Below are 23,325 nucleotides of genomic sequence, written 5' to 3'. Positions count from 1 at the left end.
CACATTCACTGGAAGTTCTCTGAAATCAGAAAGAAGAGAGAAACATTTCAGACTAGGCCTGGACATATCTGTGATTACATACATGGACATGGACATAAGTGTGTATGAGAGCAGGAATGTATTCAAAGAGTAAATGAACGAGAAAAAAAAGGAAGTAAAAACATTAACTTGTGCAAAAGAAAAGCCGAGGAAATAAACTTCGGCTTTCATGAAAAATATTCCACGACACATCAGTATTTTTTCAGACGGATAAGCTTTCTCTGAACATCAACGTTTCAAGACTCCCCCAACAGCGAGAGAAGTGACGGGGAAGTAATTACAAAGGGGATCGCTGTGAACTTTTCCGTCCAAGGACATCGCTTTCTAATTCCGGATGCCGTCGTCAGCAATGATGACCTTGACTGCGCGCGACACACTTTCCAAGGACAAACAACTTGTGATACTTCTTGAAACTTCCTCGGGCGAGGGAGAGAAACGGGGGTGTTGGCCGAGGGGAAAAGAGGAAATGGAGAGAGAGATATACATATCTGTGTCGAGATGAGAAAACATAAATGCAGTCAGATAAGAGGAGAGAAGAAAAATGTTGCGAGAAGCGGAAGAACTGATGGAGACGAAGAAGTAGAGGAAGAAACGAGAGTTTAAAAAGTGGGAAACGCAAGGAGCGCAGAACGAGGGAGAAGTTGTAATAGAATTAGGACAAGACAGAGCAGCAAAGCAGACACAATATTATATGGCGAAAAAAAAAATGAGGACAAAGGAAAAGAAAAAACGAGTGCACAACATGAAGAAGTCGGAGTAAGGGAAGAAAAGGAAGTAAAGGAAGAAGAGGCATTGACGCAGACAGATCGGGAAGGGAAGCGTTAAGGAAGGGCGCAGAAGATCAAGAAAGGAAAAGCTAGGGTGGTGTGAGAGAAAATAAATAGGTAACAGAGGCGAGAAGGAGACAGGGGAAAGATGTAAAGGAGCGCATTGACGCAGACAGATCGGGAAGGGAAGCGTTAAGGAAGGGCGCAGAAGATCAAGAAAGGAAAAGCTAGGGTGGTGTGAGAGAAAAGAAATGGGTAACAGAGGCGAGAAGGAGACAGGGGAAAGATGTAAAGGAGTTGGGAAGCAAAACTTCGGGACGGGAAGGGAAACGGGGGATTTGTGGGAAGCTGAAAGAAGCGGAGAGGGAATATAGGACAGGGCGGGTTGTGGGAAAAAGAGACTGGAACAGAAGTTGGAGGGACTGGAACGGAGCGAAGTAGAGGGAATGTTTCTTCGGTGAGAGAACGTAGAAAAGGTAAGTGGGAAGGGATTGCGAAGAAATCATGAATGAAAATGACACAGGGAAAGCAGAGAGAGAGAAAAACGGAGAAAGTGGAAATGATCAGCCAGCCAGCATGTCATCTGTTGTACACACTTAATTGAATTTACGTTTGTAAACTTCAAAGTCATTTCGTACTTCATAGTGGATCTTTTGGTAGGATTTGCCGAGGTATCTTTAAGAAGCATGAGGCTAGTTTGTGCATGGTCCAAAGCTTAATGGCCAGCCTAGTTAGCTTGGTTGGTGGCGCGTCTGCCTTGTAAGTGCTAGGCTGCGGGTTCGATTCCCACCCGGGGCGGATTTTATCCTGAAGGGATAATGTTCGTTCATGGAACGACTGGTATTCTCCTATCCTGTCTTCTTTCTCTCTTCGATTTCGGGACGATAAGACCTTAGCAGTTACAGTTCCCTCTGTCAAACATCTTTAAAAATAAAAAAATTGGTGGCGCGTCTGCCTTGTAAGTGCTAGGCTGCGGGTTCGATTCCCACCCGGGGCGGATTTTATCCTGAAGGGATAATGTTCGTTCACGGAACGACTGGTTTTCTCCTATCCTGTCTTCCTTCTCTCTTCGATTTTGGGACGATAAGACCTTAGCAGTTACAGTTCCCTCTGTCAAACATCTTTAAAAATAAATTCGGTGAGAGAACGTAGAAAAGGTAAGTGGGAAGGGATTGCGAAGAAATCATGAATGAAAATGACACAGGGAAAGCAGAGAGAGAGAAAAACGGAGAAAGTGGAAATGATCAGCCAGCCAGCATGTCATCTGTTGTACACACTTAATTGAATTTACGTTTGTAAACTTCAAAGTCATTTCGTACTTCATAGTGGATCTTTAGGTAGGATTTGCCGAGGTATCTTTAAGAAGCATGAGGCTAGTTTGTGCATGGTCCAAAGCTTAATGGCCAGCCTAGTTAGCTTGGTTGGTGGCGCGAGGCAGCTCACCGAGTACCTACAAAGGGAACAGTGGAACCTATCATTGTGAAATTCACCAATAGACAAGTCCGGAATAAGTTCATTATTGAGGCAAGAAAAGCGAAGCTTCAATGCAATCAACTGGAGTCCACTAAAAATCTTCTGTTCTCGGCGGGGTCTCAATCCAAGATCTTTGTAAGTGATCACCTCACGCCAGCCAATGCTAAGATATTTTATGAAGCGCGGAAAATTGTAAAGGAAAAGAAGGCCAAGTCTACCTGGACGCGAGATGGGAAAATTTTCATAAAGAAGACGGATCAGTCGGAAGCTGTTGAAATTGGACTAATGAGTGACCTTAAGACCTTTCTGGTGTCTTACAGCCAGGTCCTCACCCTCCCGTCAGAATAACTGTTCGTATCACTACCTTATTTGTTCTTTGTTTTTTATTTTTATTCTTTTTTGTTTTGTTTATTTTTTCAATACTCTCTTTAATTTATGTTACAGGATTCTTTCAAACCGTACTAACATTTATTAGTCAATATTCACTCCATCTCTGAAGTGATGGCTTGGATTCTTTGCATTTGAATATCACAAGATGACCTTTCTGGATGACATTATCCATTCCATCAAGTCTCATCCTATATTGTACTCTAAATTCTACACTCTGAGACTCTGAGTGACTGGTAAAATGCAAGTCTTACTGACTAGGAATCTGGTAAAATGCAAGTCTTACTGACTAGGAAACTGGTAAAATGCAAGTCTTACCTACCATGCTGACACCGGTCGCGATAATGTTCGTTCATGGAACGACTGGTATTCTCCTATCCTGTCTTCCTTCTCTCTTCGATTTCGGTACGATAAGACCTTAGCAGTTACAGTTCCCTCTGTCAAACATCTTTAAAAATAAGAAAAAAAAAAATCCTAACGGCTCAGACTTCTCTTATTTCTACACAATTTGAAATTGGACGTCTGAAATTCATACCGTTATTCAGAAGCCACGACAATGAAAAAGAAACCAAGCTCCTTTTTTTGTGTTTAACCTAACCCTATAATAACACTGGTCACTGCTCATTTGTGACAGCTCCTTTTTGTAGCAATGTTCGATTGACGTGACTTCTGAACAAGTACTCATAAGAGGATCTAAAAATCTTAGGTGTCTGTGTCTGTAAAAGTATACATGGAACAAAAAAGAAACACAAACCAGTAAATGAAGAACTCGGTTCTTTGACTAGCGAAGTGTGAAAAACCGTGTCGTTTGGCCACCTTATGGGGACCACCATGTTAGGTATCATTTCAACCTGGTGTCTGCATTGGTACATCAAAAGCTCTTCTCTCTACATATGTATATGTACCCGACAAATATCAAATTTACACCTTCACCCTTACAAACATATTGAACTTAAATAAAATGTTCTTTGACTAGCGAAGTGTGAAAAACCGTGTCGTTTGGCCACCTTATGGGGACCACCATGTTAGGTATCATTTCAACCTGGTGTCTACATTAGTACATCAAAAGCTCTACTCTCTAAATATGTATATGTACCCGACAAATATCAAATTTACACCTTCACTCTTACATATTGAACTTAAATTATGTTATAGGCAATGTTGACTTTTTCTTCCTCTCTCTCTTTCTTTTTATGTATTTAAAGTGGCAAGATTTTCCTGAAGAAGTTTTTCCACCCAACCACTGACTTTATGAAACTTGGAGCCTGCACAGTGAACTATTGCTAAGAATCAACATGCCCTTTTCTCCTATCCTGTCTTCCTTCTCTCTTCGATTTCGGGACGATAAGACCATAGCAGTTAAAGTTCCCTCTGTCAAACCTCTTCAAAAGAAAGAAAAAAAAGAACGGGATATGAGAAAGCTCTTCATTCAGGAACATGGCCTTAAGTCGGGAAAAGCCAGCAGCATGCAACTGCCGAGGTGGTCACCCATCCGTATAGGTACCAACCAAGGTCCTTGGTACTAACCAACGTTGTTCAATCTTTTGGGATCTCGTCTGCTAAGATCTTTTGGGCATATCTGTTATTTGTCAAATAAATGAAGAGAATACCATGGTATCTTAAAGGCTAAATATTGAGAAATCACATTGATTGATCTCAGGTACCATAAGTTTTGTACAAAACAATACAGTGAATTAACTTTTTACTGAATTGCTACTGATACTGATACGTGATACATGTATTATTCTTTAACCCATACGAGACCATGTTTAGACTGCTGGGGTAAAGGGACTTTTCAGTCCTATTCGGGCAGGATAAACAAGGTACCTATATTCTATTCTATTCTATTTTTTGAGCACTCCCAACTCGAGCCAGCTTGCGGTCCCTGACATCATTACGGGCCGTGCTGAATAGATTAAGACCATGTTTAGACTGCTGGGGTAAAGGGACTTTTCAGTCCTATTCGGGCAGGATAAACAAGGTATATTCTATTCTATCCTATTTTTTGAGCACTCCCAACTCGAGCCAGCTTGCGGTCCCTGACATCATTACGGGCCGTGCTGAATAGATTATTACAAACAATGATGATTATTGTCTAATTATAATAGCAGAGGCCTACTGAATCTGTTCTATTATTCAACCGGGTTGGAACAGTGAGAGGGGGCAAAATGAACTAGGACATGTTGGAATCTCTAGTGGGTATAGTTATAGTGGTAGTGGATGGTGAACCCGGGGCAAACTTTATTCTAAACAGATAAGGTACGTTCCCGGAACAACTGGCTTTGATTTTGGGACGGTAAGACCTCCATTGTTACAGTTCCCAGATAAGCCCAGTCTTTTTCTGTCTCATTGTCCAAATTTTCCAGCGGATATTTTGATTGTAAACGTTTCGGGTTCACAATCTTGTCTCTGAAGGATTGGGAATCGTTTTAGCCCTTGATAACTCAGTGGTCAAACAGTACCTATTGGGAAAACCCTTGAGAGCTTAGAGGTTGATAATTTGTCTGGTCATCAGGCGAAGATCTGCGAAATTCTGTCTCTGAAGGATTGGGAATCGTTTTAGCCCTTGATAACTCAGTGGTCAAACAGTACCTATTGGGAAAACCCTTGAGAGCTTAGAGGGTAAGAATTTGCCTGGTCATCAGGCGAAGATCTGCAAAATTTCAGTTTATGAACTTTCATCTTCAGCTAGGAGTAAAATGGTCGTTCTCTCGAAGTCTTTCAATCCAAGGAGTCGACTTTTCCACCTTTTTTCCAAAGGTCTTGACCAGTTTATATTCAATATTTAATTATCTATCTACTCTTCTGCCTACGAGAATAATAAATTATCAGAATGCTAGCCTAGGCAAATATTGCAAATGTGTCTCTTGATTATAAATATGGTACAGGTTCGCACAGTTATTATTATTAATTTGTACACATAAAGCCAACAAATAGGATTTACATTACAGGATGACTCAATGTTCCAAAGTGTTGTTGTTTATTATCAGAATGCTAGCCTAGGCAAATATTGCAAATGTGTCTCTTGATTATAAATATGGTGCAGGTTCGCACAGTTATTATTATTAATTTGTACACATAAACCCAACAAATAGGATTTACATTACAGGATGACTCAATGTTCCAAAGTGTTGTTGTTTTTGTTGTTTTTAAACCTCAGGAACTTGGGCATTAGGTCATCCTCCCACATGTTCCTATTAAGTAAAGTTGGGATGAGCCAGCCTAGTTTGCTTGGAGCGCGTCTGCCACGCTTGTAAGCGCTAGGACGTGGGTCCCGGGACGAACTTTATCCTAAACAGATAAGGTTTGTTCCCGAAGAGAATGGCTTTCTCCTATCCTGCCCTCCTTATATCTTCAATTTGGGGACGATAAGACCTCCGTTGTTACAGTTCCCTCCATTAGATCTCCTACAAAAACATCTCCCTGATTTATGAAGGGTTCGGTTTCGATGGAAGTATGTGTCTGTAGATATTTTCTTCGGTTTTGATTGAGCTACGTACGAGATGACCTACAAGACCTATCTCTTCTAGCTTAACCTTCCTTAACATGGGACAATATCACAAAGTTGTGGACATGTAACTGTAACTTTTCCGATGTGACTGGAACTTTTCAGTCATCCCGTACATTATCAGAATGCTAGCCTAGGCAAATATTGCAAATGTGTCTCTTGATTATAAATATGGTGCAGGTTCGCACAGTTATTATTATTAATATTTGTACACATAAAGCCAACAAATAGGTTTTACATTACAGGATGACTCAATGTTCCAAAGTGTTGTTGTTGTTGTTTTTTTTGTTGTTGTTTTCAAATGTCAGGAACTTGGGCATTAGGTCATCCTCCCACATGTTCCGAAGTAAAGTTGGGATGAGCCAGCCTAGTTTGCTTGGAGCGCGTCTGCCACAAGCGCTAGGACGTGGGTTCCGCGGAGGACTTTATCCTAAACAGATAAGTGTGGTAAAATTTAATAAATTATATTGAAGACAAAATTTCATACCGAGTCTGGGATTGAACTCACGCCCTCTAGATTATCAAACGAGCGTCTTGGAACAACACCAAAGCAGAAAAAAGCCTACAATGATACAGTGAACATCGAAAATGGTGACGTGATACAAAGAAACTGCATTTATCTCCTTAAAATTTTAAATAATTTGTAGATATCTATTTAATTTATTTCAATTAAAACAATAATTTTTTTGTTTTTTTTTCCCCAATTGTGTATGACTGCAAGTTGTTATTACTGACTTTTATTGCAATAAAAAATATTCATTTATTTAAACATTCCTAAACAACTAAAAAACCAAAACGCAACAATTATTATCAATGGCTCATCTTTCAAACCCACACACATACAGACGAAAAAAAATCTTCCAGTTTCATTATTCATACTGCAACGTTACTTGATGGTAACACTGATATGCATTCAAACTCAAGTAATTTAATATATCTCGGATAAAATATATCAAAAATCCAATTTGTTTTTTTGCTCAAAAAGAAGAAAAAAAAAAAATGATATTTTTAGTACCTCCCTCCCGCCTCTTCTTTTTGAGGTCAAAATCATAAAACAAAAAAATATGTTTGTCTTGTGTCTGTACTCATTGACAGATATGGACGCCCCAAGAGATTGCGGGTGTGTCGACGGGTGGGGGCTCCGATATCGAGTGCAGTTTCCTTATTTCATTGGGAAAAGTCATTTTGTTTAAAGTGGCAGGATGCTCCTGTCACTGGTTCGATTCCTGCTCGAGGAGAACTTTATCCTTAACAGGTAAGGTTCATTCTCTATTCTGTACCAAATACATAAGACCTTGTTTAGACTGCGGAAGTAAAGGGACTTTTGACTCTCATTCTGGCAGTATAGACGGAGTATATTCTATTCTATTCCTCCTTCCTTCATAAGCAACTTTCCTAATAAAGAAAGCCAGAAGCATCCTTACTCCACAGAAATTTTTTAAAGAAAAAAATCTTTTCCAAAGCGCACACTCAGCCTACTAAAAACCTCAAAATTTTTCTTCTCCCATGTGTCGACGGGTGGGGGCTCCGATATCGAGTGCAGTTTCCCTATTTCATTAGGAAAAGTCATTTTGTTTAAAGTGGCAGGATGCTCCTGTCACTGGTTCGATTCCTGCTCGAGGAGAACTTTATCCTAAACAGGTAAGGTTCATTTATTCTGTGCCAAATCTTTAAGACCTTGTTTAGACTGCGGAAGTAAAGGGACTTTTGACTCTCATTCTGGCAGTATGAACGGAGTATATTCTATTCTATTCCTCCTTCTTTCATAAGCAACTTTCCTAATAAAGAAAACCAGAAGCATCCTTACTCCATAGAAAATTTTTAAAGAAAAAATGAAGAGTGGCACAGTGCCAAATACATTTGTCCAAACAGAACCAGAAAGTCTGATCCCCAAATAAATTTAGACAAATTTGGTGTTTTTGAGGGACATTTCTGATGTTTATGTTTACCAAAGAATGTAAAATACTTAGTGTGATCTTACTTTAAGTTTTTACCCTTTTGTGTTGTTGATTTTATTGTTTGTTTGTTTGTTCCGAGATGTCTCTCGAACATCGTGGCTGCCATGTTATTAAATATGGGACTTTCTCCTCGTAACTCTGAGAGCCCATTCGCAATTTTTTGCCCAAAATAAGGCCAGAGGGGGCAGGGAAAAAAACAAATTTCAGAAAAGCACAATTTTTCCGAAAAAGCGGCAAAATGAAAACAGTAATTTTTGTCCAAAATTTGCGACATCATGTGAAGGAAAGGTAGTGCTGTTTCGAAATTTGATTTTGGAATTTTTTCGGGGTTTACGAATTTTTTTACGAAACTTTTTACAAATTAAATTTAATGCATATTAGGTAGTTACCTACTGTAGGTAGAATAAATACCTTACAGGACCAACAAATTAAGGCCAACAAATAATAATAAATACCTTACAGGACCAACAAATTAAGGCCAACAAATAATAATAAATACCTTACAGGACCAACAAATTAAGGCCAACAAATAATAATAAATACCTTACAGGACCAACAAATTAAGGCCAACAAATAATAATAAATACCTTACAGGACCAACAAATTAAGGCCAACAAATAATAATAAATACCTTACAGGACCAACAAATTAAGGCCAACAAATAATAATAAATACCTTACAGGACCAACAAATTAAGGCCAACAAATAATAATAAATACCTTACAGGACCAACAAATTAAGGCCAACAAATAATAATAAATACCTTACAGGACCAACAAATTAAGGCCAACAAATAATAATAAATACCTTACAGGACCAACAAATTAAGGCCAACAAATAATAATAAATACCTTACAGGACCAACAAATTAAGGCCAACAAATAATAATAAATACCTTACAGGACCAACAAATTAAGGCCAACAAATAATAATAAATACCTTACAGGACCAACAAATTAAGGCCAACAAATAATAATAAATACCTTACAGGACCAACAAATTAAGGCCAACAAATAATAATAAATACCTTACAGGACCAACAAATTAAGGCCAACAAATAATAATAAATACCTTACAGGACCAACAAATTAAGGCCAACAAATAATAATAAATACCTTACAGGACCAACAAATTAAGGCCAACAAATAATAATAAATACCTTACAGGACCAACAAATTAAGGCCAACAAATAATAATAAATACCTTACAGGACCAACAAATTAAGGCCAACAAATAATAATAAATACCTTACAGGACCAACAAATTAAGGCCAACAAATAATAATAAATACCTTACAGGACCAACAAATTAAGGCCAACAAATAATAATAAATACCTTACAGGACCAACAAATTAAGGCCAACAAATAATAATAAATACCTTACAGGACCAACAAATTAAGGCCAACAAATAATAATAAATACCTTACAGGACCAACAAATTAAGGCCAACAAATAATAATAAATACCTTACAGGACCAACAAATTAAGGCCAACAAATAATAATAAATACCTTACAGGACCAACAAATTAAGACCAACAAATAATAATAAATACCTTACAGGACCAACAAATAACAATAAAAAATGACCCCCTGTACACGTAGTCTTAGTCAATATTCATTCCATCTCTGAAGTGATGGCTTGGATTCTTTGGATTTGAATATCACAAGATGACCTTTCTGGATGACATTATCAATTCCATCAAGTCTCATCCTATATTGTACTCTAAACTCTATGCTCTGAGACTCTGAGTGACTGGTAAAATGCAAGTCTTACTGACTAGGAAACTGGTAAAATGCAGGTCTTACTGACTAGGAAACTGGTAAAATGCAAGTCTTACTGACTAGGAAACTGGTAAAATGCAAGTCTTACTGACTAGGAAACTGGTAAAATGCTAGTTTGGTAGGTACGTATTGCAAGTCTCTCTGGAAGTAAGGATATAGTAAAGACAAGTCCAGGGGTTTCCTACTTCCATGTGTATGCGGGCCACATGCTAATACCTTCGGAGGTACTTCGCGGGCCACATAATGTACATAGTACCAATAGTAGAATAGTACCAATCTCCAAGGTATCTATGTAATGTAATGTAAATGTAGTTTCTTTGTGTTATTATGTCACAACTTTGGTGCCGTGGGAAACTCATGACAGAGGCGCAGACTACAGGGGTCAGACGCGTTGGGGGGCCGCCAATCTTCCATGGTTACGGCGTCCAGGCGTTGTAACTTGTGTAGGAACGACTCCTGGTACTTGTGCCATTGTCTGCGGCCCATAAATGATTCAGCTATCGTTTCCAGCCCTGAAATCAAAAAGCCGAAAATTGGAAACTTTTTATTTCCTATGGTCTTGGATTTCCTATGGTTTAGTACAGATGCTATCAGGCCAAAAGATGGAAAACGAGCTTCAGAAGAGGAGAAATTCCAAAAGGAACATACAATAAAATTATTGTTTCTACTCACTATTTTTTTACTTTCTATTTCTACAGTATAGCATTAGCGAGCTATACTAGTAATGAAAGTATTGCAATCGGTCCAAATTTTTTTCTTTCCAAATTGTTGAGAAAAGCCATCAACCATCAGCCGCTTATGAAAAGTCCGTCTCACGTGATAGCCCTTTATTTCCTGCTTTTCCTCCTCTACCGGTAATAACGGACCTAGCCATTCAACTGAGGAAATGCATTAAATGCAAGCCGAGAGAGCTCATTATCAAAACTGCATAATGCACTTTTGTATTCTCAATTTCAGAGCCCACCTTTGTGCTGGCGCATATCATTGCTGATAAAAAAAAAAACATCAAATCCATTTGACTTTTCGATCAAGGCCTTTGATTATCGCAAAGCCTTTGATTGTGGAGTGACGAATGGAGTCCGGATTTTGTTCATTTTGTTCGCATTGAACAGATTAAAATAACCGAGAAGTGCATTCGGAGTGGCAAAGGTTAAACGAGTGCCGGACACGGAAATGGGGGACTACTAGCGTGGTGGAGTGTGGAGTGCAACAAGGAAAACTGGGAAACAGCTGAGCTCACGTGACGTGATAGTAGTATGATTCTATCACGTCGCCGCGCCGGAGAGTGAATAAATAAAATTACAAGCCAGCCTAGTTAGCTTGGGGAAACCGCTATGTCACAGGCTTGATTCCCGTCCAGGGCAATTTTATCACAAACAGCAAACAGCTAGGGTTCAGATAGGGTTCTTTCTAGGATCGGCTGGCTTTCTCCTAACCTGTCCTCGTTCTCTCTTCGATTTCGGGACAGTAAGAGACCTTAGCAGTTACAGTTCTCTCTATCAAACCTCTCTTCAAATCAATATCCCCTTGTTCTGAACATACTTTCAAGTTCACATGCTTTCAGGCACAGTACATTTGTCAAGGGTCTAAATTTTCCTTTTTTTTAGGTTTGATAGAGGGAACTATAACTGCCAAGGTCCCATTGTTTCGAAAGCGAAGAGAGAAGGAAGACAGGATAGGAGAAAGCCAGCCGTTCCGAGCTCGAACATTATCCGTTCAGGATAAAATCCACCCTGGAATCGAACCCGCAACCTAGCGCTTACAAGGCAGACGAGCTACCAACCAGGATCAATTATTTAACTTGAAGAATCCATTCTACTGACAATAAAAAAAAAAAAAAAAAAAAAAAAAAAAAAAAAAAAATGTGGGTATTGTAGAGAAACATACTTATTTTTTTTTGCATCCGTGATATTACATTAGGTACATTGAAAGGGGGTCTTTTCTGACGAAATTCCTGTGTGCGGAGTCCAGTATTTTGGAAATTTGCACTCTTGTCCATGAGATAATAATTATGTATTCATGGAAATCATATCCTTAAGGGGTAAGGGCACTTTATTTGACGGTATTTGAAGGCTTGGGCGTTTAAACCCCGTTGGACACCCATCAAAAACAATATCTGGCCTCCATCATGTACCAAATGTATCTATTTACTTACAGATAATGTTGCAAATTCTATTTTTTTTGCATCCGTGAGATTACATTACGTTGAAAGGGGTTTTTTTCTGACGAAATTCCTGTGTGCGGAGTCCAGTATGTAGGATTATTGCACTCCTGTCCGTGAGATAATAACTATGTATTCATGGAAATAATATCCATAAGGGCTAAGGGCACTTATATGACGGTATTTGAAGGATTGGGTGTTTAAACCCCGTTGGACACCCATCAAAAACAATATCTGGCCTCCATCATGTACCAAATGTGTCTATTTACTTACAGATAATGTTGCAAATTCTAATACATAGAAGTGGTACTATAAGTAGATAATGTAGATACCTATGTAGGTATAGAATCTTTCAACTGAAATTTAGCCTTAACAATGCAAATTCTAATACATAGAAGTGGTACTATAAGTAGATAATGTAGATATGTATAGAATCTTTCAACTGAAATTTAGCCTTAACAATTTAAAAGTCTTTCAAGGAATTTCGCGGCGATTTATATGCCCCATGTATGTAGGTAGGTAAGTAGGTATAGTCGGTCTTAGGTGGTACTTTTCCAACCTTTCTTGGATAAAGAAGCTCTTTCTCTGTCAAATTTTAACGTGAAATCATCAACTCTTTGCAAGGTTTATGTTTTAATTAAAATTCACACTAAGGGGACAGGGGGAAAACATACTTGGAGTTCGTTGCTATCAGAAGTGGGAGAGAGAGGGTTAAGGAGGGAGTGAAAAAGAGAAAGGGGGGGAGAGGAAGAGGGAGGGAGAGAGAGAGACATCAACATCACTGACAAACCGACAGCCTCTTTTAGAATCTTTAGAAAAAAGTAAAAAATCGCCCCCTAAAATATTTTTTTAAACTTTTTTTTTCTTTCATCAAACGAAAGTTTCAAAAGACAACTCTTTCCAGTCTTTCTTCTGTCTCTCTCTCTCTCTTTGGAACCTCAAACTCTCTCACTTTTTCCAATGAGGATCATGTACATCATCTCTCAATAGCTGTGTTTTGTCTCTCTCACACCCCTCTTTTTTTCTAATTTGCACACATCCCCCTCTCTTCCTCTTCCTCTCCCTCTCTCTCTCTCTCTTTTCGTCCTACACACATTTCACTCAAGAAGTGCTCAAGACAAAAACGAGAGAGAGAGAGAGAGAGAGAGAGAGAGAGAGAGAGAGAGAGAAAGGGTCGGAGAAGAAAGGCAAATTTTTTACATTTTCGAAAAAAAGCTGCAAAAATAGGGGGCCTTTTATGCAAATTCTAATACATAGAAGTGGTACTATAAGTAGATAATGTAGATATGTATAGAATCTTTCAACTGAAATTTAGCCTTAACAATTAAAAGTCTTTCAAGGAATTTCACGGCGATTTATATGCCCCATGTATAGTCGGTCTTAGGTGGTACTTTTCCAACCTTTCTTGGATAAAGAAGCTCTTTCTCTGTCAAATTTTAACGTGAAATCATCAACTCTTTGCAAGGTTTATGTTTTAATTAAAATTCACACTAAGGGGACAGGGGGAAAACATACTTGGAGTTCGTTGCTATCAGAAGTGGGAGAGAGAGGGTTAAGGAGGGAGTGAAAAAGAGAAAGGGGGGGAGAGGAAGAGGGAGGGAGAGAGAGAGACATCAACATCACTGACAAACCGACAGCCTCTTTTAGAATCTTTAGAAAAAAGTAAAAAATCGCCCCCTAAAATATTTTTTTAAACTTTTTTTTTCTTTCATCAAACGAAAGTTTCAAAAGACAACTCTTTCCAGTCTTTCTTCTCTCTCTCTCTCTCTCTCTCTCTCTCTTTGGAACTTCAAACTCTCTCACTTTTTCCAATGAGGATCATGTACATCATCACTCAATAGCTGTGTTTTGTCTCTCTCACACCCCTCTTTTTTTCTAATTTGCACACATCCCCCTCTCTTCCTCTCCCTCTCTCTCTCTCTCTCTCTCTCTTTCTCCCTCTCTTCCTCTCTCTCTCTCTTTTCGGCCTACACACATTTCACTCAAGAAGTGCTCAAGACAAAAACGAGAGAGAGAGAGAGAAAGGGTCGGAGAAGAAAGGCAAATTTTTTACATTTTCGAAAAAAAAGCTGCAAAAATAGGGGGCCTTTTAAAGAGAGAGGCAAAAAAAAGTGATGAGCGAAAAAAAGCGTCCCCTATTTTGAGCTTCCTGGTATGTGTGTGTTATGCGCAAAGGAAGAAAAGTTGAGCTTGAGAAAAATATTGCGTACCTAAGTAGGTAGGTACAGACCTTTTCAATTTTTCGGTAGAATACTTAGGTATTATGTCATCCAAGATAGGTACAGACTGAAGTCCCAGTAAAAGTGTCTCAAAAGTTAACTGTAAGATTTTTTGTTCCATGTAAAGTTGTAAACAAACAAAGATTGCAGGTACCTATGGAAATATGGAAAAAAGAGTGCAATATAGGCAGGCACATTTTGTTCCATGTAAAGTTGTAAACAAACAAAGATTGCAGGTACCTATGGAAATATGGAAAAAAGAGTGCAATATAGGCAGGCACATACCTAATATATTTTATGAAATAAAGTGTAATTTTTCAACTTATTGTTTTAACTTATTACTAGTTAGTATTTAATTCCAAAAGAAAAGATAGGTATTGAAGTCCAAGTGCGATTACCCTTTGGAAATTGAAGTTTCTTTCAGCTTCTTTACAGGCTGAAATTTAGCTCCTTTGTCGGCACCTACTCCCCGCTTTACCCGCGACATAGTTTTGCATGCATGATTTTCTTTTTTAATTATGGAGAGAAAAAAAAAAAATCGTCAGCATTTTTTTGTGTTTTTCAAAAAGATATTATCCCTTTCACAAAAAAGGCTTCAGATTTTTTCAAAAAAAAAAAAAAAAAAAAATTTTCAAAAAAAAATTATCCCTTTCACAAAAAAAGCTTCAGATTTTTTAAAAAAAAAAAAAAAAAAAAAAAAAAAAAAATCACGGGGGAAAAAGTGTTCTCAGAGAAAGAGGTAGGGGAGGGGAGAGAAGAGTAGGGGAAGTGCATACAAAAAAGATGCTGGTTCTTAGGGGGGGGGCAGAGAGGTATTTATAATAAGAGAGGGGGTATTCTTTGTAATAAAAGAGGTATAGAATATTGAGTTGTAAAAGTACAAACTCACAACTTGCAATGAAAAGTAGAGAAATTAAACCGTCATCTCTTGTGGTGCTGAATATTTTGGTTACCATCACTGAAGATAAGCAACGTTGAGTGTGGCAAGTGGTACAGGGGAGTTGTGAAAAAAGAGGGTGATTTGTGTAATTTTGAGTTCTAAAATTTACAAATTCACAACATGCAAGGAAAAGGAGAGACATTTTTGTTCCTTTTTATGTATTGCCGTCACTACTTGAGTTGTAAAAGTACAAACTCACAACTTGCAATGAAAAGGAGAGAAATCAAACCGTCATCTCTTGTGGTGCTGAATATTTTGGTTACTGAAGATAAGTAACGTTGAGTGTGGCCAGTGATTGTACTGGGGAGTTGTCAAAAAAGAGAGTGATTTGTGTAATTTTGAGTTCTAAAATTTACAAATTCACAACATGCAAGGAAAAGGAGAGAAATTTTTGTTCCTTTTTATCTATTGCCGTCACTATTATTGACCATTTTTTTTTTTTTTTTTTTTTTTTTGTAAACTGCACCTTGCACAACTAGAAGCGGTGTTTCCTCTCTGGGTTTTCATTTTGGGAGTTAGGCAGTCCTAAATTTGCGTGAGGTCTATAAATCAGTCAATTCAAGTGAAGTATTCACGTGACGAATAGCGAAAAAAATGATAACTATTAGGTATCGACCTGTAGTAACCTACGGGAGCGAAAACTGGACACTTACAGTACAAGGCCAAGAAGAGATAAGAAGTTTCGAGCGCAAAATCATCCGAAGAATATATGGAGCCGTTAAGATCAACGAGGCAGAATGGCGTATCCGCACCAACTGGGAAACGTTAGAAAGCGATTTCTAGCCACTTAATTAATGTTCATTGGGCCACCAAAGAGCTATTTAGAAAACTTACACTTGCTACTAAATGCTTAGGTAGATACAACACTAACAATTAGGTAAGCACATAGATTTGGAAATTGAACACTTGGACCTCACATATAGAATCTATTTCAAATACATACCTGTTACCTCCCTAGTAGTTTTGCAACTTTAATACACAAACAATTAAAAACATGTTTGTGTAGTGTCAATTTTAAACAATGCTATTAAACTAGGTAAATCGGTGTTCTTTTACATTTTCCTTTAGGTAAAACTAAAAACTTTCAGATTCGAGATCTAGTGAAATAATTCCACAGTTTGGTGGAGATGTTAAATTTACCATGGGATAAATATTAATGTTTTAACATTGTTTGGTGGAGATGTCAAAATTACTATGGGATAAAATGTGGCAACATTGTTCAGTGGAGATGTCATAGTTATACATTTTGTTAATTGGAAACATGAGTTTTATCAATTGAAAACTGGAGAATATAGCTGACAAAATGAGCGAAAAGAAAAAAAAGTGGAGAAGACAAAATCGGCAATCAGTTGCTGTCTGCGTTGTGAGCGCTAGGTCGCGGGTCCGATTCCCGCCCGAGGCGGATTTTATCCTGAAGGGATAAGATTCGTTCTCGGAACGGCTGGCTTTCTCTTATCCTGTCTTCCTTCTTTCTTCGAAGACCCTAGCAGTTACAGTTCCCTCTATCAAACCTCTTGAAAAAAATCTGATAAGGCTCTCAGAATGGAGCAGTTGCAAATGGGTAAAAATTATAAATAAATGGTCGTAAAAAGTTGGGAAAAATCCAAATCTGAGGTCAAAACTCCGAAAAAATAACTGTAAAAGGTCGAAAATTCAATTTTTTATCTTCCGTTCTAATGAAAGAGTTCAAATATGTGTGACGCCAGACTTTACGTAGTTGTTTTTTTCGTCCGTTAGGTAGCGCCACTATGTAAGCGCGCTAGTGGAGGTTAGGTAAAACTAAAAACTTTCAGATTCGAGATCTAGTGAAATAATTCCACAGTTTGGTGGAGATGTTAAATTTACCATGGGATAAATGTGTTAACATTGTTTGGTGGGGATGTCAAAATTACTATGGGATAAAATGTGGCAACATTGTTCAGTGGAGATGTCATAGTTACATTTTGTTGAACCGACTCATTATTATGCAGTTAGCAAATTGGCACACAAAAAGCCAGCTCAGCAATTTTCTGACGAATCGATTTGCCTAAAAGCAAAGAAAGAAGAAAAAACATAGATAACGAATTTTAAATTTAACTGATTCAACCGAACGAAGACAGGATAGCAGAAAGCCAGCCGATCCGAGAACAAACCTTATCTGTTCCGGGACCCAACCCGCGACCTACCTAGCGCTTAGATGGCAGACACGCTACCAACCAAGCTAACTAAGGTGGCTAATGAAAAGGAAATGTAAACTCAATAGACTGTCCCATTTCTTCTGCACTCAAGTGTACCATTAGTAAGTAGTAGAAATTAGTAGTACTATGGAGTAAGCAGTAGTGGTAATGATAGTCATGTTACCAGACTGATGGAGTCATTTTGGTGACTCATGACCGGGTTAACCCATTCAATAATCGATGAGTTGGAGACATATGGCCAACCATTGTCAACCAGGTTAAAAAAATAATAAACAAAACTTGTTTTTTGAAGAGGTTTGACAGAGAACTGTAACTGCCAAGGTCTTATCGTCCCAAAATCGACAAGAGAAGGAAGGAAAGTTCAGGATGTTCCTAAAATATAGGAGCATCTCTTTGTACGAGTGGAGTGAAAGCTTTTTGGACATTGAACCACATCCACTACAAAAAAATGTATTGATTTATTGTGTAGTCCAAAATGGGACTTTTTTTCTCTAAATTAGTCACTCTAAATTGGGTTTTACTAGTCTTATCTATATGGACTTTTTTCTAAACTTTCCTTCATGTAAAAATAATAATATTTAAAAAATACAACCCCATCCACAAAAAAAAAAAAAAAAATGCATTGATTTATTGTGTAGTCCAAAATGGGACTTTTTTTCTCTAAATTAGTCACTCTAAATTGGGTTTTACTAATCTTATCTATGGATTTTTTTCTAAACTTTCCTTCGTGAAAAAATAATAATATTAAAAAAAATACAGTAATATTTTAATCTGATGTGTAACTCTTAGAAAAATATGTACATAAATAGCTACATAACTCAGAGGTTATTAATTTATTACTGGAAACTGGGATGTCCGTGGAAAACCCAGTGCAAATCTATTAAAATTAGTAGACAAGGTGATAAGGTGATGGAAGAGGTCTGTCTCATCTAGTTTTCACTGTGTCTCAGTGGTGGAGTGGTGAAGGCGAAACCAAAACTCTCAAAAAAGGTAGTTTTAGGTCAATTTTGAGGACAAAATACCACACCTCGGGTGCATGGGATGGAACCCACGCCCTCCTGATTACCATCAGGTAATCAGTAAATAAAATTGACCTAAGACTACCTTTTTTGAGAATTTTGGTTTGGAAAATTGACCACAAATCTACAGACCAATATTCTAGGCACCGAAAAAATTGGAATTTACTCTATACCTAATGATTTAAAAATAAAAAAAAAAATATGTTTTTTTTTTTTAATTTAGTTAATTTATGATTAGAAATGATGTCATCGGATTATTCCTGATGATTCACGAAAAACACGAGTATTAATCAGTTTTCCAGACTAATCAGTGCATTTTCCAGTCATCAGAACCGACTCACTCTTAGAAAAATATGTACATAAATAGCTACATAACTCAGAGGTTATTAATTTATTACTGGAAACTGGGATGTCCGTGGAAAACCCATTGCAAATCTATTAAAATTAGTAGACAAGGTGATAAGGTGATGGAAGAGGTCTGTCTCATCTAGTTTTCACTGTAGAACCGACTCATTATTATGCAGTTCGCAAATTGGCACACAAAAAGCCAGCTCAGCAATTTTCTGACGAATCGATTTGCCTAAAAGCAATGAAAGAAGAAAAAAATATAGATAACGAATTTTAAATTTAACTGATTCAACCTTTTTGTCTCAAGATTAGGTACCTACATAAAATAGATCGACTTTAACACTTTTTGTCCATTTAGGTATGTATTTTATTGGGAGTATGTACCTACCTAGAAAAATAATACATTTTTGGGTCCTTCTCTGGTTCGATCCGTAGACCAGCAAAGGGTTAAACCATGTATTGGATTTTCAAATAGAAATTCAGATGAAGTGACAAAACGGTTCGAGATATTGTAAAAGAACACTCAAATAAGCATCATTCAATAGGATAAGGAAAGTCGTGTGATGTTCACACCAGATTTTTTTTTTTTTTAGGAAATCAGAATTGCTTTGAATTTCAGATTACATAAGCGCGATAACAATTATTTGAGTGGATTCAGTGTCGAATAAATAGGGTAGTCGTTAGTACCATAGAGATTAATAATTTACTTGAATCCTCAGTGGAGTAGTTAATGGTTAGTGCGGTGGACGCTTGGTCTGGAGATTGGTGGTTCGAGTCCAAGTCAAGTCATAAAATTTGGCGTTTTGTATTAAGTGGGGAACGACATTTTTAACTAGTTTTTATGCTAGTATTTATGCTTAAATACTATTAAAATTCCTTACTTCTTAATATTTCTTTTCATTATAAAAGTAGGTAGGTACCTAGGGTGGAGTATCAGATAAGGTTCGTATAATTTACCTACTTAAATCTTCAGTGGACTAGTTAGTGGTCAGCACGGTGGACTCTTGGTCTGGAGGTTGGTGGTTCGAGTCCAAGTCAAGTCATAAAATTTGGTGTTTTGTATCAAGTGGGGAACGACATTTTTAACAAGTGTTTATGCTTAAATACTATTAAAATTCCTTATTTCTCAACATTTCTTTTCATTATAAAAATAGGTATGTACCTAGGGTAGGAAAGCAGAGGTAGAAATAGGTACTGATCTGTGATACCTACGTAGGTAGGGACCTATCAAGTATGTAGGTACTCAAATAACCTCGGCAAAACAATGCAGGCCTCAGGATTGTATTTGGATATTTTCTGTGTAGGAAGAAAGTAAAATTTCTCAGATTTCAATAACAAAACTGCTAGATTTTAAGCCAACACGTACAGATTGTATTTGGATATTTTCTGTGTAGGAAGAAAGTAAAATTTCTCAGATTTCAATAACAAAACTGCTAGATTTTAAGCCAACACGTAGGTACTCAGTTACTCCGGTCATGTAGCGAGGAATTCCGAGTTAATTTGAGAATCCAGACCGCGGCCATTGGAAAACAAATATAAAAATTGTAACCCAATACCTAGTTTGTTTACGATAAAGAGTCACCCAAGTACCCAACTATGCGAGAAAAAATAGGGAAACCAAAAAAATTTCAATGTTATTATTTTACGAGTACCTATTACCTACTACATACATAGATGAAATCTAGTAGGTAACATTGTTGGTACCTAAGTACATTTATTTTAATTTGTAACACCAGCTACATTTAAATAATTTATCTATCAAATAAGGCTTTGGGTAAAACTCTTGTAAACTTCACCCATGAAATTTATACAAGACCTTGCTTGGATTGCGAAGCTACAGAAATAAAGGGAGTTTTCAGCCTCATTTTGGCAGGATACACAAGGTTAAAGGATTATATCAAACGATTAAGTATTAGATCAAAAGTTTTGGACTGATCCAAGTCCGCCTTGGGACCTTTTAGTTAATATATAAATTTGGATTTAATAAAGATTGTTAACTTAAAAGGTAATTCTTATTTTACAATGCAACCTCCGTGGACCTTCTGCATCGCAATGTACCTACATAATTCGGGGTAATAACCGTGCCCCTAAGAATTTAAGCAGGCTTCTTGAATATTGTGGAATTGGATTCCATTTTTTTTTCTAACGACGAGGACTTCTTAGAATGTATTTAGGCAATTTTTCAGTGTAACACACAGTGCACTCTTATTTGGACGTGCCCCTTACCTCTAGAATTTAAGCAGGGTCCTTGATTATTGTGTAATTCAAGTGAATTTTTTTTTTTTTAAGGATCACTTCTTAGATTGCATAGCAGGCAGATTTTTTTTTTCTTTTTTCTTTTTAAGTAATGCACAGTGCACTCTTATTTTTTTTAGGCTACTCTTATTAGGTACTTTTTTTTCATTATTTTTGTTCAACTAATTTCAGCTCCATTCTTTCAGTCTAAAAACCTCTCTCGCCATCTGTTATCTGAAACATTAGGCCATCGGATCCGATGCAACTGACAACATCCGAGTCAATTGACAACACTGCAGTCTCGAATGCAACCAAGTGCATCTGTGTTAAGGTCACGCGGGCGCGATCACTCGGCAGGCGGGTAATTTAGGTTGTCACTGAGACTAGCTCAACATGGGGATCTGGTGACAGGGGTCCCCAAAATACACCGCGCGGTTCAGTGACCGCGAAAGTCGGAAACTGAGATCCAGCTTAGTCATATGTATTTTTGGGGCTCAAGTAATCAGGCTTGACTTTTAGAAATTCTACAATTCCCTTAGGATAAAAATGACATTTGGCCAGCCTAGTTAACTTGAAGGGTGGCGCGCCTGCCTTTTAAGGCCTGCCCACGCTAGGTCGTGGGTTGGATTCTCGCCTGGTTCGGATATTATCAGATAAGGTTCGTTCTAGGAACGGCCAGATTTCTCCTATCATGTCCTCTTTCTGTCTTTGATCTTGTCTTCCTTTTAGTATTCTTTAAAATCCGGAATCAAGTCAGGAAAACCCGGCTCGTGGCGAATTTTACCCAGATGCACACATTATTTATGTATTGAAAATTGGAAAATTTCCGGACTTGCTATAAAAATGCTCGCGGAACACGGGCCACCAGTTGAACTATACCTGCCTTAGGCAAAAACATTAGGCAATACCTAGGCGAAAAACAAAAACTGTGAGGTTTATAGATACACTGATTTATAGGTACCTAGGTACTTACTCTGATTATCCTGTTCACTATCTATGTACTACCTACATTATTAGGTCACTATGTACTACCTATATTATTTATCTAGGTACAATCGACGCACCTATCTAGGTATATAGGTACAGATATACGGGTAAATGAGTTGATAAGCGTACCTACACTGTGAGTGCATTTTCATACATACATGGTAATAGTAACAATAGCTTGATAATAGTAATAATAGCTATGATAATAGTAATAATAGCTATGAAAATAATAATAATTACTATCAAATTCACTGCTGCCTAATGCATTTTAGTTTTCCCAATACCGAAATCAATCTTATATTATAAGAACAAGATCCATTCACAGTTCATAGTTCACACACTGATCGCTCTATCTCTAGAACCACAACACCTAGAAAGCTGAAATTTGGTATTCAATGTCAAAAAAAGAAAGAAAGAAATATTTTTTTTTTCAAGGTTAAATCTCCACTCGACCGACAGAAGAACGTTAGGCGTTCTCGAAAGGGCTGTTTCTTCTATCCTGTCCTTCTCTCTTCGCTTTCGGGACGATAAGACCTTAACAGTTACAGTTCCCTCAATCAGACCCCTTTAAAAGATCTAGTCACTAGATTCTAGTGGTTGATTTATCAAGAACATAGTACATTCTCGTACCTTTTTTACTTTACTTTCCGTGTACGTGAGTACCTTGTACAATTTTTTAGTACATAGTAGCAAGTAGGAGAGTTTTTCCGATGAGTTCAGGAAAATTGGTTTATTGATGCATTTTTTTTCTCTCCTGCAACATATGTATCATATACAGGGTGGGTGGGTAGGTAGGTAGTAAGCACCTGTCCTAAATATTGTTTGACACATACCTAATAAAGTTTCTTTTTTTATTATTTTTTCGTTATAAGAGGGAACTTTAACTCCTAAGGTTGTATCGTCCCGAAAGCGAAGAGAGAAGGAAGACAGGATAGGATAAATCCAGCCGTTCTTAGAACGAATATTATCTTTTTAGGATAAAATCCGCCCAGGACGGGAATCGTACCCACGACCTGGCGCGTACAAGGTAGGCGCGCCACGATCCCAGCTAACTAAATTTTTAATCTGTTGAGAGCAAGCCTATCTAGCTCGATGGATAGAGCATCTGCCTTGCAAGCGCTAGGCGGCGGTTTCGATTCCTGCCCGGGGCGGATTTTATCCTGAAGGCATAAGGTCCGTTCTCGGAACGGCTGGCTTTCTCCTATCCTGTCTTCCTTCTCTCTTCGATTTCGAAACGATAACCCTCTAAAATCTAAAAAAAAAAAAAAAACTTTTGGGAAAAACAGGGTGTTTAAAAAAACCCCCCGGAACCCCTCTTATTTC

General features: G+C 37.7%; 1 protein-coding gene across 1 annotated transcript in view; it reads right to left on the bottom strand.

Annotated features, from left to right (window-relative positions):
• LOC103516559 (mushroom body large-type Kenyon cell-specific protein 1) overlaps nucleotides 1-23,325 on the bottom strand; it is a 40,311-nt gene that overhangs the window by 9,123 nt on the left and 7,863 nt on the right. The window contains 1 exon segment of the mRNA XM_026828918.1: nucleotides 10,262-10,428. Coding sequence (XP_026684719.1) covers nucleotides 10,262-10,402 — 141 coding nt within the window. The 5' untranslated portion in view covers nucleotides 10,403-10,428.

Source organism: Diaphorina citri, unplaced genomic scaffold (assembly GCF_000475195.1).
Source record: "Diaphorina citri unplaced genomic scaffold, Diaci psyllid genome assembly version 1.1 scaffold1599, whole genome shotgun sequence".
NCBI classification, from domain to species: Eukaryota; Metazoa; Arthropoda; class Insecta; order Hemiptera; family Psyllidae; genus Diaphorina; species Diaphorina citri.
The sequence above is the reverse complement of the archived record's forward strand: the minus strand, read 5'-3'. Positions and strand labels throughout refer to the sequence as shown.